At 38.7% G+C, this 17,191-nt stretch overlaps 1 protein-coding gene across 1 annotated transcript; it reads right to left on the bottom strand.

Annotated features, from left to right (window-relative positions):
- Positions 1–10,435: 10,435 nt before the first annotated feature.
- LOC147494458 (uncharacterized) lies at positions 10,436–10,984 on the bottom strand. Its single transcript, XM_086568146.1, has one exon. The coding sequence runs from the start codon at positions 10,982–10,984 to the stop codon at positions 10,436–10,438; it is 549 nt and encodes a 182-aa protein (XP_086424272.1).
- Between the last annotated feature and the right edge of the window lie 6,207 nt (positions 10,985–17,191).

Below are 17,191 nucleotides of genomic sequence, written 5' to 3'. Positions count from 1 at the left end.
CACTCACTCCACAATCCATTACCATTTATTCCACAACTCAACAATCCACACATCCATTCAAGTAACCAAGATTCATTCATTAAACAAATATAATTCAATTTCAATTCATTCAACATAAATCCATACAAACATCAATCAATACATACATAAATAAAAAATAATAATAAAAAAAAAACTAACTTCGACTCGAACCCTTGCCAGGTTGCCTCTTCTTTGATTTACTCTCTCGCCGTGATTCTCGCAATGTCATTTCTATAATCTGCGCTTCTAACTCTGTGACTCTATCATGTGACTTTTGCTTCTTTTCTCGCTCGGCTACCAAATAATGATAGTATTCGTCGGTTGTAGTCATAAACGAATCGCGCATCTTATGCATCATTAGTTGCGACTCGACATATTGCGCTCTAAGTGTAGCCTACAAAAAAATTAATAACTTTAAAAAAAATTATCACTATAAACCAAATATAATTCAAGTTTCAAAATATAAACCTCATCTAGAGTGTCAAAATCCGGGACAAGGTTCAGAAGATAACTTTGAACAACATGAGGTATATGTATGGCGACATTCATTCCCTGAGATGTAACAATGCCATAGCTCCATGGGTTATCCGGATCGGAAGGAGCTTGAGCAAAAGCCTCAAAAGGACCTTGAGATAAAGAGTAGGGGTCAGCAGGGTGTGGGATGCGCAAATCACTTCTAATAGCCTTATGTCCCACAAAGTCCATGTTAGCAACTTTGTACATGTTAGCAGGCAATATAGGACCCCTTGAGACGTGATCCCAGTAACTATCATAGTCACCATCCACATCTAAATATAGATAAGTTTGTGGCCACAAGTCTTCATTCATTCTAAGATAGGACCTCCACTGACTAGCTCTTCCCAATGGGCACATATTCTCCGGAGGAAGGTGTGGGATGAAAGGTGTCCCAACGATTTGGTGCCAACACCTATCACCCAAGTACCACACAATGATACCTCCAAACTCAAAGACGATTCGGCGCATTGTAAGATTATACGAACAAGTACACAGCGAATCGCCTCATGCAACCAAACATCATCCATGGTATCTCCCTCCATATCATCAACATTTAATTGCATATATCGAGTATGAAACCATGGTGTCCACTGTATCGCCAATGCCAATCTAGTCTCGAGTTGGTTACAGTCTAAGTGAATGTTGTGGTGTCCTTGACCACTTCGGCGATCTTTAAAGTCATTCATCCATGCTCTAATCCGTATGACGATATCATGGTCCATGTTCAGTCTCAGAAGAGGAGCCATGGTAGGTAATTTAATATAAAGTTGTAATACTAAAAATTTAAAACTTACTTGTAAAAGAGGGGTGAAGCCACCACATTGACCATCCGCAATATTAACTGTGATTCGACACGCTTGATCCAACGCGTAAATCAAAGCTCCAAACATAGCACCACCCCAATCATATTGATGCATATATTTTAACCAAACCAAACACTCTATCCAACCTAATCTCAGTGAACTATTATAGTGGAGAAGAAACAATGCGTGACTAAGTAAAAATATAATGCTCGCAAATATCTCTCCCGATCTGTACCCGTCGGACACCAAACTTCATCACTCTCTTTCGTCTTCTCCATGAACTCATTCAAAAAAAAAAATAGGGTTTGATACCCCCTTTAGCCCAATGCTCCGGCTTTATATTTGGCCAACTTTGTTATATGATAATAGTAAAATTGATAGTTTTATTAATGAATAAAGCGATGAAACTCTAAACGCAAGTAAACCTGAAAACTGGACTTGTACTAGACTTATCAAAGATTTCTACTCTCGATACTATTGAAGTAGAGTTGGAATAGAAGATTCGTTCCACTCCTAGTTCTTAGCATTCAAGTTTCCTAAGACTATCAATCCTACCAAAGTCAATGAGAGAATTACGAATTATACTACAAAATGCTACGGAATACTAAGGTTGAATCTAGAATAAGAATTAGGGGGGAGTTGAATCCACCTTGAATCCAACTTAAGAAACTAGCATAGATTGTTGTAATCTAATTCTTACGTTCTTACGGTAAGAATTGGTCGTTCTAATCCCTAATTATACATGACATCTCTACCAATTCATAACTAGTATGTGAGGACGTCCACCCATTCTCATGGCGAATCAATGACCTTCTAGAATGGAATAGACTCTTACATCGATTCTAAGCTAACAAAATCAAGTTTTCATCAAACCCTTCTAATGGAGGTTTAACATCAATTCATCAAACTATCATTTCCAAATGAAATTGAATAAGACATAATATAAAAATTCTAACTTTATTAAATTTAACTAAACAATAATTGAAATCTAAATTAACAACTAAGAAATCATTAAATAACAATAATCGAAATTAATCTAAACAATCGTTAAATAACAAGATCGAATTTAACAAGAACTAACTATTTTATTTATCTAATGAATGATATTCAATGATTCAAATAACTAATCTAAAACAAGGAATGAAACTAATTAATGGAATGGAAACTAATTAATTAAATCCAAAAACTAGATCTAGAACTAAGCTTTTTAATGGCTACTCTAATGGCTCCCTTCTAACCTAAACTAATTGATCCTTAAGAGCTAAATCTTGTGTGTGGAAATGGAGGAGACCAGATCCACATTTTCGTGCATGGGATGAGGGTCCATGTTTTGGGCCGGAAAATTGAGCCCAAAGCCCAATTTCTTCAGTCCACAGGGCCCTTTTCAGCTGGCTTTAACTTCAAATTCAATAAGCTTTTCATCCACTTTTGCTCCTCTTATTGGGTCAAGGTTTAGACCATTGGAAAGCTCTTTCCGAGACGGTCGTTTTGACATAAGGTACGCCCAATTCTGAGGCCTGAGTCCAAAGATACAATATTCGGAAGTTCTGCTGATTTTTGTGTGCTGTTTCTGCCCGTCTTGGCCTTTAATCCCAGAACTTCTTAGAAACCAACCCTTTGCTCCTTTCTATCACCAAAGTGGCACATTTCTGCATATAATTGACTTCAATATCTGAAATATATAAAAGCACGTAATTAGCATTAACTCTTATTTATTACTCGCATAATTGGTCTAAAAGTATTATTATTAAGGGGTTAAAACTGTAGTTTTGGGCTCTTATCATTGTACATAATCAAAAGTCGTGAACCGATCTTCTCCAAATGTAACGGCCATTCCCCTTCCTACACTCATTCCCGTGAGCATAGTAACATCCATTGGAGTGATGCCTATCTCGTCTTGTGGAAAGTGGAAACTGTGAGTTGTGTCCTACCATCGCTCGATCAAAGCGTATATCAAGCCACGATCGGCGTTTTAATAGCCACATCAAAACAATGACCCAAACGGAGATTGTAAAATTTCATTTCTTATGCCTTCAAAACAATCTCCTTTGGCAACCATTATCTTCCACCAATTGTTCACGGATGCCCAACAACACCGCAATTTCATCTCCCCTCCCTAAATATTTATTCAAAACATTTCATTAAAATTAAAGAAAATACAAATTATGATGTTAAAGAAACCAAATTTAACGATCAAATGCTTACCATATTTACACGATAAGTGATGTGAGTTTCTGGGTTTCTAGCCAATGTAGCATGTGTTAGTGGATTGATTGGGTCCGGAAATTGAATTACTGGAGGATTTTGCAAATTATAGACTTCTTTTTCATCCTCATCGGCGTTTAGTATTGACGTTGACTCATTTGTTAATCTAGTAACTGATTTTCGACCAAAAAATCGTTTACCCTTGTTACTCATTTTGCGTGGCACCTGGAATTCAATCAATAATATCCTCTTTATAACTTCAACTTAAACAAAACGCACAATTTTAAACTAACATTCATCAATTCCAACATTCTAATTCCAACATTCTACTTCAATTCAATTCAATTCAATTCAATTCAATTCAATTCAATCACAATTCAATTCAATTCAATTCTAAAATCAATTCAATCACAATTCAATTCAATTCAATTCTAAAATCGAATTTGTAATTCTAATTTAATTCAATACAATTCTAAAATCAATTCAATCATAATTCAATTCAATTCAATTCTAAAATTGAATTTGCAATTCTAATTCAATTCAATACAATTCTAAATTCAATTCAATTCAATTCTAAAATCAATTCAATCATAATTCAATTCAATTCAATTCAATCACAATTCAATTCAATCCAATCATAATTCAATTCAATTCAATCACAATTCAATTCAATTTAATTCTAAAATTAACATTCAATTTAATTCTAAAATCGATTCAACACAATTCAATTCAATTCAATCACAATTAACATTTCTAAAATCGAATTTCAATAGGAGAGAGTGAAACTTACGAGTATTGAGCACAAAAATGAGTGAATTGAGGAATGAAGGAGTGAATTTTTTTATTATTATTTTTTTTTTAATGTTTTTGGGAGTGAGGAGAGAAGAAGAGTGAGGGATTGAGGAATTTAAAGAGTGAATTGAGAAGATATTTGTACGTTATAGTGTCTGGAGTGTACAGATGGCAGAGTTTCTACCGTCTGTCGTCCGTATCCCGAACTTAACAGCTGCTAAAAGTCCCCATTGGACTGGTTTTTCGAATTTGGGCTGCCAAATTTGGCTAGGGCTGCTAAAGGGCCTATGTGGCACCTTTTAGCAGCCCATTATAGCTGCTCCCCATTGGACTTGCTCTTAGAGTTTAGCACTGCGAGCTTTGTATTTGGCTTTTTCTTGACATTTAACCATTTCTTACGAATGTTTTTATATAGACTTCTCATTTGAACTTTTTTTCAGGTTTAATTTACAACTGGTTATTTAGCTGTCATGAAAATGAAAAGGGGTAAAAAAATGTATGTCATTTGGGATTATTAGCGAAAAAAAAAGGAATTAGATATACTCCCACATCCCACTTCCAAAACTTAATGCAAGGATGACTTGATAAAATCATATGAGGAAACGCATCCAGAGAATAAAAAAGTTATAGTGGGAATTTTCTCTTCGATTCGCATGTTCTTTAGATGGTAAAGTAATGCAGAAATTTCTTCTTCCTCTTCTTCTTTAGATGGTAGAACTATTGGATGGTTGGAAGAACTATGGAGTACTTAGTGATTTAGTGTTTCTTCATGTTAGTTGATTTCATTTTTGTTTTTTTTTTAATTGGTGTGCCTACTAAGTATTAATTTGATTAATTATTCGAAACTTTGACCATTTAAAATGCGACTATTTGTTGCATAGTTAAATAAAAATAATGAATATTTGGAAAAGCTTTAACAAATGAGTATATACACACGAAAAAAATGAATATAGTAGAAATAACATGGGAAATTAAATAGAGGATATGTTGAGTGAGTTGATTTGTAATTATTATTGATCAAGCTTATTTAATGTGTTTTACACTGATGTAGAGAAATCTTTTCTTGGCTGGTGCATTAGAATTGATTTGCAGGTGCCAATTAGCAAAGTCGGTAAAACCTTTGGGTGATGACACCAGAGGTCTGGGGATCGAACCCCGCCAGCATCAAAGAGTTACTGATCTCATTTAAAATAGGCTTATCAATAAAAAAAAAAAAAAAAAAAAAAAAATATTTATATATATATATATATATATATAAATCGCATTGGTGGTTTATGTTGTTTTAAGTATGTGTAGAGGTATGTGTTTCTACCTTCAAACTAAGGTTGTGAATATGGAAAACTAGATGTGCTCTTTCTTTGGAAAAGAGTTGCCTACGTATCAGGTTCCTTCACCCAACCTGAATCAAGCCTTACGTAGTTCATTTAGTTCTATTTATAGAGGTTACAAAGTAGAGATCCTTCTTTTGTGCCCTCTTGATGATCTGCCATTACTCTTGTTATTACAAAGTAAATATCCCCTTAGATGCCACGTTGACTGATCTTAAAGAGCAAGTGTTCGTTGGAGATTGTTTGTTTCCATATATGGGTTGATTGGATATATGGACGATATGTGCTTAGGTCGTATATACGACCTTGTGGTGTTGCCTGATCTGGTGATGATATGTGAAGATACGACCTGACATATGGACACGTCTGTTGTAGTGCTAGGTTTGGGAACGGAGGGTACTAACGCACCCCCCTTTATTTTTATGTTTTTCTTAATAGGAAAAAAACATTAAAATAAAGTTGGAAAAAGGATTGGGTAACACGTGCCCAACAGCTAGTGGATTTTCGAATAAAAACCGGTTTGGAAATTGTGTGGGAAATAGGCTTAGGTTTAACCCATGTGCCCCAAATTACGGCGGTTTTATGGGCGAGGGTGTTATAAGTTATGATTACTTTTTATGGGAAACACAATCGTTGGTTTTGCTTTGGGTTTTGAGTCTTAATTACGAATTCTGGTACAGTTCAAACGTCAGAAGCTTAAAAAAAAAAAAGTAATGCAAAAAAAATCGAAACTTTTCGCTATCAGGTGCGTTTTCTTGTTTTGGTTTAAGATTTGTTTATCTTTTGTCAAGCTTTGCAATGTCTATCACTTCCAATAGTACGAGTGGTGAGGTGAGGTTGAGGGAGAGTGAAATGAGTGGTGAAAGTAGTGGTGTTAAGGTTTGTAGTGAAGAGAAGGGATCTTCTTCTTCGTCGGTGGAGAGGACGACTGGGGATGTAGGTGTTAGGTCGGTTGAACCCATTGTTGATATGAGGGGGGAGTTTGGTGTGGAGACTTCGGATCTAACAATATACGACCTGAGTGGAGAGAGGAATAAATTTGGTGTAGACTACATTCCTCAAGATGGGGGTGTTGTGGTTTGTTATGGTCAAATGAAGGCGGGGTTGAGGCTACCATACTCACGTCTTACTTTGGAGGTTCTAAACTTCTGTGGGAAAGCCCATTCTCAATTGTGTTAGATTTGTTGAATGACATCGGATGTTCTTGAGCATTTTTCAATGAAGAGGTCGGCTGCTTTGAATTTTAGTTTCCAGGTGATGAAGGGTAAATCTCCTGTGATTGTAGGTGTGAGTAAAGAAGATTGGGGGCATAGGCCTTTATTGGTTGTTGGTAATTATTGTGCCTCTAGATGGGAGTTGGAGAATCGTACTATAAAAATGGATGGTAGGTTGTTATGTTTAATTTATAGGTCATAGTATATGTAGGTCAGTTTATATTACAACGTTCTGATTATTATATTTTGTTTTGCAGAGATCGTTATTCATGGGTGTACGAACACTGGAGCTATAGAAGAGTTTGCTAGGTTGAGTTGGGAGAAGAAACAATCTGTTTTGGGGGAGGTTGTGCATTATTTCAAGAAACGTGGAGGTGAGAAGATCAATCTGAAGAAGGTTGAGCAGAAAAAGAGGCCAAAAGTTGATTCTTGACGTTTCTGACTATAGTTCAGATACTTATATGGAAAGAGAAGAGCAAAGGAGGGGGCCTATTTCTGGGGCTAAAAATGTTGGAGGAGGCTCTGGTAGTCGTCCTGTGAGTAGACGACCTGTGGATGGAGGTGAAACTGATAGAGAGAGAAGTGGACGTTGTGGTGGAAGTGGTGGAGGGGTTGGTGAGGTAGCTTCTTCAGTTCGGAGACCTATGTTGAGGAGGAGAACTGAAGGTAACGAACCTGAGGGGGTTAAGAGGATGCGACTTGAGTCTGGAAGTGAAGAACGTCATGTTATTAGGGGTGGACATTCTTCCTCAGGTCGGGCACCTCTAAAAAGAATGAATTTGAAGCAGCTGGAAGTAGATGTTGTTGGGAGGGACGCTAAGGGTAAGAGGAATGCTAGTGATGCTGAGCTTGTTGTGCAGAGATGTAAGGGGGGTGGAAGTGTGTATGAGGGGAAGGAGAAAGGTAATTTTGACTTGCTGGATAGGACGGTTACTTATACCGATCTTGTAAGTGGTAAGTCCCATTTGGTGGAAAATAGTGACTGTAGTTTTAAGTCACATTGGATTGCCAATGGTTTGCTTGAAAGTATTTTACTGGATGGAGATCGGAGGGAGCTTGATGAGGGGAAAGATGTGGAGGATAATTTGAAGGACATGGATCGGTCTATCTGTTTTGTAAGTATTTTTCTGAACTAAGCTTTGTTTTGTGATGTAAGCTATTGAACTCTAACTTCCTTTGATGGTTTTATAGATTTTGGCTGGGTACAAGAAATTGAAAGACATAGCTATGATCTCTGATATGTACAAGAAGGAGTTGGAGAGTGTTAAGGAGTTGTATGACTGCATGGTTATTGTCCAAGAAGTGGAATGAGCTGAGGTTGTTGGCTTGAGGGCTCAGGTCGTTGATTTTTCTGGTAAGTTGGCTTTGTTGCAACCATCTTTCGATTATGCTCAGGTTAAGGTAGTGCACTAGATTGCTGAGTATAAGCGATCTCAAGCTGTTGCAGAAAGAGCTGAAAATTTGTACAACGAGCTGGTTGACCAGCTCGAGGGTGGTGAGGTGACGTTCTGGTGGAAGATTACAACAAGCTGGAACATAAGTACAAAGCCCTGAAAAGGTCAGTTGAAATTGGTGTTGCAGCATGTGTTATGGGAGGCACTGCTGCAGATACGAGTAAACGACCTAACACGTCAACCGACTTGAGTAATTGTAAGGAAAGTGGACAACCTGATCATGCCACTTCTATTTTAAACACTATTCCTGCTAGCTCATCTCATGCTGAAGTTGTGACAGAGGGTCTGGACCTTGACCCTCTGAATGTAGAGGGATTGCCTCATGTAAACTGATGAATTAAGTTTTTGTTGTGGATTTTATACTTTCTAATAACTGATGATTGATGGAGGTACTGAGGTTGTTTACCTAGGATAACCTGGGGACCTCTGGTGTCTAACTAATTTTGTAATATTTAAGTAAGATAACTATGTACTTACTTGCCTTTGAGCTGATAACGTTGCAAATTGGCTACGTGCTTGATTGTCTTCCTGGTAGTTTACCTTGCCTACCATGAACTACTTCTTTGTGTCCTGCCCATAGGTCATGATGGTAGGTCGTAGATTAGTGTAATGCCTGTTGTGTGCAGGTCGTAAGTAGGTCTTTAAGTGGACTGTGTTGTTCCTTTTGGGGGAACCTATAATTAGAGTTGCCTTATAATTTAGCTTTTATTGTAAATTATAGTTGAATCATACCTAACCATTTTATATGTGTCAAGTTGATTTGTGGTCCTTTTGAAGGTACCTTGGATTGTATTTGATTGATAATTAGTCTTTGAGTATAAATTATAGTTGAACCATACTTAACCCTGTAGTAGGTGTTAAGCTGATTTGTGATCCTGTTTGGGAAACCGTGGATTGGATTTGACTGATAATTAACCTTTGAGTGGAAATTACAGTTGAATCAAGATTAACCCTATCGTGGGTGTTAAGTTGACTAGTGGTACCTTTGGAGGTACCTTTGACTGGTGTTGACTAGGTATCGTTGTGCTGGTTTGCTTCAATAATGCGACAAACCATGCCCATTGTGTAATGCTTGAAAAAAAAAAGATTGTATAATCGAAATGAGAATGAAGTTTTATTCATAATAGTTGACATATCTTGATAAGAGATATTAATAAAAGTGCTTGAGTAGAGCTGTGTTCCAAGGTCGAGGGAGTCGTCACCGAGTTGAGTTTTTATCCAGTAAGCCTTGTTTCCGATGACCTTGTGAACTATGTACGGTCCTTCCCAAGTTGGGTCAAGCTTGGCTGGTGCTAGTGTCTTTTTGAGGAGTAGGTCGCCAACTTGGAAAGATCATGGGATGACCTTCTTGTTGTAAGATTTCTGAATGGTTTGATGATAACGAGCTAGGGAGATAGCAGCGTTCTCTCATCGTTCTTCCAGGAGATCGATTTCTTTGGATAAAGTGTTGTCGTTTTCTCCTAATTCAACAATGTCATAACGTGTGGTTGTGATTGTTAATTCTGATGGGATGACGGCCTCGGTGCCGAAGCAAAGTGTAAAAGGAGACTCATTAGTGCTAGCTCGAGCTATTGTTCTGTATGCCAATAGGATATTCTCGAGTTGATCCGGCCACTGGTTTTTCTTACTTTCAAGTTTCTTTTGTAGATTTTCTTTGATAGCTTTGTTTGTGGCTTCTACTTGGCCATTGCTTTATGCATATCTAGGTGTAGAAAATGCTTAGGTGATACACCACTTTTGTAAGAATTCTTTGACCTGTGTTCCTGCAAATTGGGTTCTGTTATCCATGACGAGTGTGTGTGGTAGACCGAACCTTGTGATGATGTTGGTCCAGATGAAATTGATTACGTGAACTTCTTTGACCTGGACTAGCGAGATTGCCTCGACCCATTTGGTGAAGTAATCAGTTACGACAAGGACATATTTCATTCCTGTCTTTTTCTGTGGGATGAATGGTCCCATGATGTATAGCCCCCACATATGGAAGGGCCATGGGTTGGCTATATTAATCAATTCTCTCAGCTGGACTTAGACGATTGTGGCCAAATGTTTGACATTGGATGCATTAGGACATATTTCTTTGCTTCAATGTGCATGTCTAGCTAATAATACCCTTGGGCGATTGCTTTGTGAGCCAGTGATATAGCACCGGCATGGTTGCACCTTAAATGAGGACCTCCAGCCAATTTTCGGAATAATCTTCCATTGATGGTTGTGTATCTGCGTGCTCGAAATTGTACAATACGAGCTATTTTTACGTCTTCTGGGAGGTTTCCATGTAGAATGAATTTTAGGAATGGATCTATCCATGAGTGTGTGATCTCCTCTTCGGATGCTGGATGGAGATCTGTCAGGTTGTTGATGCTCTCATGTTGGTAGGCTGGACTTTCCATTACATCAATGTAGATTGTTTTGGGGCTTGATTCTTGGATTTTAGAGGCCAAGAAGGCCAAGTTGTCTGCATGTCTGTTGTCCTCCTTTGGGATGTGTTCTAATGAGAAGGTGTTGAACGCTCTTGCCAGGTCGTCCATGACCTGAAGATATTTGGATAAGTTTTTGCCATTCGTGACGTATTCTTTTGTGACTTGTTTGACGACCAATTGACAGTCACTGTAAGCCTTGAGCTTTTGTACTTGTAGTTGTTTTGCCATGCGTAGTCCTGTGATTAATGCTTCGTATTTTGCTTCATTGTTAGATGTTGTAAAGTTGATTTTTATGGATTTGTGTAGTTGGGCTCCTTCGGGTGATGTCAACACAGCCCCCAGTCCACTACCATTATTGTTACAAGCCCCATCCACGTGTAGTCTCCAGGTGTCTGGCGTGGTGGGTTAATGAAATGTGGTGGCAGGTTCAAGTTCCCAATTGATATCCTCGATAGGGAAATCTACTAGAAAGTCAGCTACTATCTGGCAATGAATTCGATGTGATGTTCTCCGAGTTCTTCAGCCCACCTGGCTGTGCGAGCTATTTTATTGGTTGAGCTGAGAATTTGTTTACTGGGTACCTTGGTGAGAACTTTGATTGCGTGTGCTTGGAAGTATGGACGGAATTTTCAGGTCGAGTATAATAATGCTAGCATTGTTTTTTCAATTGTGGAGTAGTGTTTTTTCTGAATCTGACAATGTTCTGCTAGTAAAGTATACTGGTTTTTCGACTCCTTCGTTTTCCCAAAAAAGAACTGAACTGATGGCGAAGTCAGAGGCTGCTAGGTAAAGTCCCAGTGTTCCCCCCTTCATTTGGTTTAGATAGAATGGGTGGAGTCAACAGGTAGTTTTTCAGGTCGTGAAAAACTTTGTGGCATTCTTCTGTCCATGTGAAGGTGGCACCCTTCTTTAATATCTAGAGGAATGGCCTGCATTTGTCAAATGCTCGGGAGATGAATCTATTGAAAACTGAGATCATGCCAGATAACTTGTAGATTTGTTGTTTGGATGTTGGCTCTGGCATTTCAAGGAGAGATCGTATCTAATCTGAATTTGCTTCAATGCGTCTTTGTGAGACAAGGTATCCTAAGAATTTCCCTGAGGCTACTCCAAATACACATTTGACTGGATTGAGCTTCATTTTGTTCTATCGTAATCGAGCGAAGGCGTCCTCTAGGTGGGAGATATGGTCACCTGCCTTGGCGCTTTTGACTACCATGTCGTCTATGTAAACTTCCATAGTGTCTCCCAGCATGTCTTTGGAACATCTTTGTGGCGAGTCTTTGATAGGTCGCTCCCATGTTCTTTAGTCCGAATGGTAGGACATTGTAGCAGAACATTCCTTGCTCGGTAATGAAGGTTGTCTTATCCTGGTCTTCTTCTGCTAGCAGTATTTGGTTGTATCTGTTGTACACGTCCATAAAGGATAGCAGTTTGTGACTACGTGTTTGGTCTAAGAGTCGGTCTATTCGGGGTAGTGGGAAGATATCCTTTGGACAGTGCTTGTTAAAGCTGGTGAAGTCGATGCAGAGTCGTACCTGACCATTTTTCTTGGGAACAACAACAATGTTAGCTGACCAGGTCTGGTATTCGATCTCTCTGATGAAACCAACTTTCACGAGTTTGTCGATCTCTTCATTGATTGATTTTTGAAATTTAAGTGCTAGTTTCCTAAGTCATTGCTCGATGGGTTTGACTGTTGGATCGATATTTAGTTTGTGGCAAGCGACCTGAGGGTCGATTCCGGGCATATCAATATACGACCAAGCAAATACATCTTTATTGAGAGATAAAAAATTGACAAGTTGCTCCTTGAGCTTAGGGTCTAAGTCAGCCCCTACATAAACAAATTTTGGGTCATCAGTTGTACCAAAATTGACTTTTTCTCCTTGCTCGACTTTTGCTTGTTTGGCGCGCTAGGCTTGACTGCTTCAGGTGTTGTTGTGGTGGTAGCTTTGGAGTCTTGTTGTGTCATGACGTCTGTTGGCTTTGCTACCTGAGATTTCCCCTCGGTGGTTGTGCTAACTTGATTACATCGGTGGGCTTCTAGCTGCTGGTTGCTTCAAAGTTCCATAATGCCTCAAGGTCTGGGGAATCGGAGGACTTGGTGTAGGGTTAATGGAATTGCTTGAATCTTGTGAATCCATCGGCGTCCTAATATGGCAGTGTAGGATGACTTGACTTCTATTACGCTGAAGTAGGTTGACACTTTCACCATATCTTCTTTCTCTCCGATGGAGACTGGTAGGACGACATCTCCAAGTGCATATGTCTGGCTTCCGCTGAACCCATAGAGCCGTGTGTGTGAATATATCATCACTGAGTCGGGTAGATGCATGTCTTTGTATGTTTGATAGAAGAGGACGTCACAAGAGCTGTCGAGGTCGATCAAGAACCGCTTTACTGTCCATCCGTTAATTTTTACGTGCACTACCAATGCATCATTTTTGGAGGTCTTCCTCTATGAAGGATATCTCGGTAGTAGAATGAGAGCTCGTAGGAGCGATCATCTCTGCTTTATGGGACAATTGATAGATTTCCTGCAGTGCTCCTACGCGTCTGTGCTTCTCGTGTCCTGATGTGTCATTGCTGGAGCTGTCTGTGATCATGTGGATTACTCACTCTTCTTCACAATCTGAGGAGTGCTGACGTCTAGCATGCATGGATCGACCTAGAGATCTTGACCTTCTGGTCGTTCTACTTCTTCTTTTTCTGTTGGCAGGTCGTTCATGGCTACGACTCCTGCTTCTGTTTCGTCATGTCAATTTATGTCGCAAGTCATTGTCTGGTAAGAATTCCTTCAATTTACCTTCTTCTGCCAGGTCTTGGAGGTAGTGCTTGAGGCTCCAACACTCATCTGTATTGTGGTGATGCAGCTTATGGAACTGGCAGAAGGACCTCTAACACTTTGTTGATGTTAGGCTTAAAGAAAGGTGCAACTTTGATCTCCCTCAGGATGTAGCTAGGAGGTTTTGAGAACATAGAGAATTCTCTTTTGGTGTAGGATGCCTTTTGGGAGACTGTTCCCTTGTTGTTGTTGGACTGATGTTTTCCTCCCCTGGCTTCCTTTTTATCGCTAACTAGGAAGACTTCTTTTCCTTTGTGTTGGGTCATGCGCTCTTCGTACTTTATGTATTTGTCTACTTTGAGATACAGGTCGTCTAGACGTTCTAGCCTGTTCTTCATTAGTGACTATGCTAGGTCGGAGTTGTCCTGAAGAGAGTTAGAGATGCCAAAGGTGAATAGATTCCTCGCGGGAATAGGAGTCTAGGTCGACTGCTTTTCCTTGACCCCTAGCTTGGTTCCAATGAAAGCAATTCCGAAGTCGGGGTTTTTGTTAGCATTTGAACAAACCCGAATGGTTGACATGGGCATTAGCTTTCCTCGTGAAACTTTGGCTAGATGAAATCAATAGGAGTTCTTAGGTGGTGAACTGAATAGATTTCTTCTGTTTGGAGTCCGCTGTTGTTTCTTCTGTTACTGAATGTGTGAATGTGTCAGCTAGCTTGTCAAAATTGTTGATTGAATCCGGTGCTAAAGTGTAGAACCAATCCAATGCTCCGTCCTTCAAGCTTGCTGGAAATAGTCTACACTTGAGGTAGTCGAAGTCGGGGGTGTTGTAGAGTGTTAGCATTTGAACAAACTAAGCGATGTGTTGACATGGGCATTTGCTTCCATCGTACATAGGAAACTTTGGCTAGATGAAATCAGCTAGAGGTTGCTTATCTCTGATTTCGGTGGTGAAAGGTGATGCTCTGTATGACTGGAGCATCCTCTGGACGATCTGGGCAGCACTGTCCTTTTCAGCAGATTTCTCCAGGTGTTGGGCAAGGTCATCGAGGCGTTGGTTGGTGGTATTGGTGAGTGCTCTGGCGTTGTTATCAACTGCATCTGGAGCCACGTTGTTGGTATTTGAGGTTGCTTGATCGCGCAGGGCTTGATTTTCCTGTTGAAGAGTCGAGAAAGAGTCTTGTAGATTTTTCACTTGATTGCCCAGAGCTTTGAGTCGGTCTTCCATTCTTAGTAGGTTTCGTGGGCTTGAGAAGTAATTTGAGTATTCATTCTCAAGAAAATGAACCGGCAGACAGCACCAATGTAGATGTATGTGTTTCTACCTTCAAATTGAGGTTGTGAATATGGAGAGTTGGTTATGCTCTTTCTTTGGAAAAAAGTTGCCTACGTATGAGGTTCCTTCACCCAACTTGAATCAAGACTTATGCAGTTCATTATGTTATATTTATAGAGGTTGATCTCTCTTTCCTTATTTGCTTCGGGCTGTTACGAAGTGGAGATCCTTCTTTTGTGCCCTCTTGATGATCTGCCATTACTCTTGTTGTTACAAAGTAAATGTCCCTTTAGATGCCGCATTGACTGATTTTCAGGAGCAAGTGTTCGTTGGAGATTGTTTGTTTCCATATCTGGGTTGATTGGATATATGGACAATCTGTGCTTGGGTCGTACATACGACCTTATGGTGTTGCTTGATCTGGTGATGTACGATCTGTGAAGATACGACTTGACATATGGACACGTGTGTTATAGTGCTAGGTTTGGGATCGGAGGGTACTAACAGTATGGATTTGTAATGGGTTTATAATACAAGGATCATCTTCTTTGAATGTTAAAGATGCTTGAACGAGTTTACTATCTCTTTAATTGTTGTTTGGATATAACTAATACGAAATTACAGTATAATCTTAAACTGATATATACCTTAACCAATATCTCAATACGCCGTCAAAGTTTAAACTTAACCTATCATTGGATGGGAGGTCATTGATAGTATTTGTGAGCATAGGTGCTCTACTATTGTCCTAATATTACTCAAGCTTTGACTTATAACTCAGTGTATAAGCAAGTTGTAGGAATTCCCCTTAACTAGGAAAACTCTACTCATTAGTAGAGATTAAATCATTCTCTGGCAAAACTCAATTGAACGTTTAATTTCGTACTTAAAAAATAATTAAATTCTTTCCATAGCACCACCATTGAATGGAAGACAACTGCTTTTCATAGTTGTTAAGTGAATAGACTCATTTGTTTAGTTCAAGATATATAGCCTCGTTGAAATTGGTGAAGTATTGCGATTCTTAAACCATTTCAATAGCCATCCCATATTTTATTAGCAAATTTACATTCCCATAAGATGTTCTTGCTGGCAACAAGGACATCTCAGCTCAATGCTATTTTGACACAATGACACCTATGCTTTTAGCAGCAAGGTTTGCATGCTCTGTCTAATTTTTATACTTCTAGGCTATAAAAGCATATTTGTGATGAATATGGTGGTTCCACACTCCAATTTTAGCTCTGAGCTCTCTGCATTTTATAGACAAATGTTATATTAGCAATGTATTACTTTAAAACTTTGTCTCATAGAATAGCTTTAGTACTAGTAGAGTCTCTTCCATTCAAAACAAAGTCTTCTATTATATACCAATAGAAAAGCTAAGGTGCACGGGGTGTATCGGTGCATAGGATTCTTAGCCACTCATGTTTAATATCATGAACGGGTGAATAAGTTTCTCATATAGGGGGAAAAGGGTAACACAAAAGCACAGCAACGATTTTCTTTCTCAACCTTAACTTCTACCTCTTGAATTTCAAGACCATATATACTAGAATTAGGCATCATATACTTCAAGTTGGTTGCATGCATGTTTGTCTCTGTGCTATCAAGAAAATTAAAAGTCGAAAAAAAATAATGACAAAGTTAAAAATAACAAGAAAAATATAATCACTAGGTGAAAACATGAATTTTTTTGACTCCTGGTCCGGATAGGAATTGACGGGTACTAATAGTCAAGAATATATTTGACGGGCTTTTTATTAAATTGACGGTCCATAACCGTCAAACAAAAAATTGATGATCCAAACCCGTAAAGAAAATTTTCACCGAAATCCCAGTCGAAGCGCGAATACCTTCCCCCCAAAATTTTCGCTCCTTTCCAATTTTCTCTCTTTCGGTTTCTATTTGGTTAAAACTCAACCAAAAACTCACCGTCATATACAATCTCCTTCCATACCTCACAAGCGGCAACTACTTCACGACTCCATTTGCAAGCCTCGCGGATAACTTCAAACAACTTCCGCTAAAGCTAACAAACTCAGCAAGCTTCAATTTCACCGGTTTGTTTATTTTATTTAGAAAAGATGTTATTTTTTCTTTAATTAGTATATTGGGATGATGCATCTTTCTCATGAAGTCTGTTTTCAAGTTTGTGTTCTACCCTTTGAAAGTCATAATCCGGCCATTCTCTAAAACTCACAGGACTCTTCTAATTTACATCTAACAATGGTAAAATATATAACTATAATATGAAATTTATATTCTGAACTGTTAGGTGTGACACAGTAAAGTTTTATTTTTGGATTCAAAGAATAGAAAACCATATATTTTTCCATGTACTGTAACAGCAATGATATAATTGTGAA

Source organism: Coptis chinensis, chromosome 6 (genome assembly GCF_015680905.1).
Source record: "Coptis chinensis isolate HL-2020 chromosome 6, ASM1568090v1, whole genome shotgun sequence".
Taxonomy (NCBI): domain Eukaryota; kingdom Viridiplantae; phylum Streptophyta; class Magnoliopsida; order Ranunculales; family Ranunculaceae; genus Coptis; species Coptis chinensis.
The sequence above is the reverse complement of the archived record's forward strand: the minus strand, read 5'-3'. Positions and strand labels throughout refer to the sequence as shown.

Excerpts from the sequence above, each read along its gene's own strand:
- LOC147494458 (XM_086568146.1), bottom strand. The coding sequence starts at position 10,984 with ATGGCAAAACAACTACAAGTACAAAAGCTCAAGGCTTACAGTGACTGT.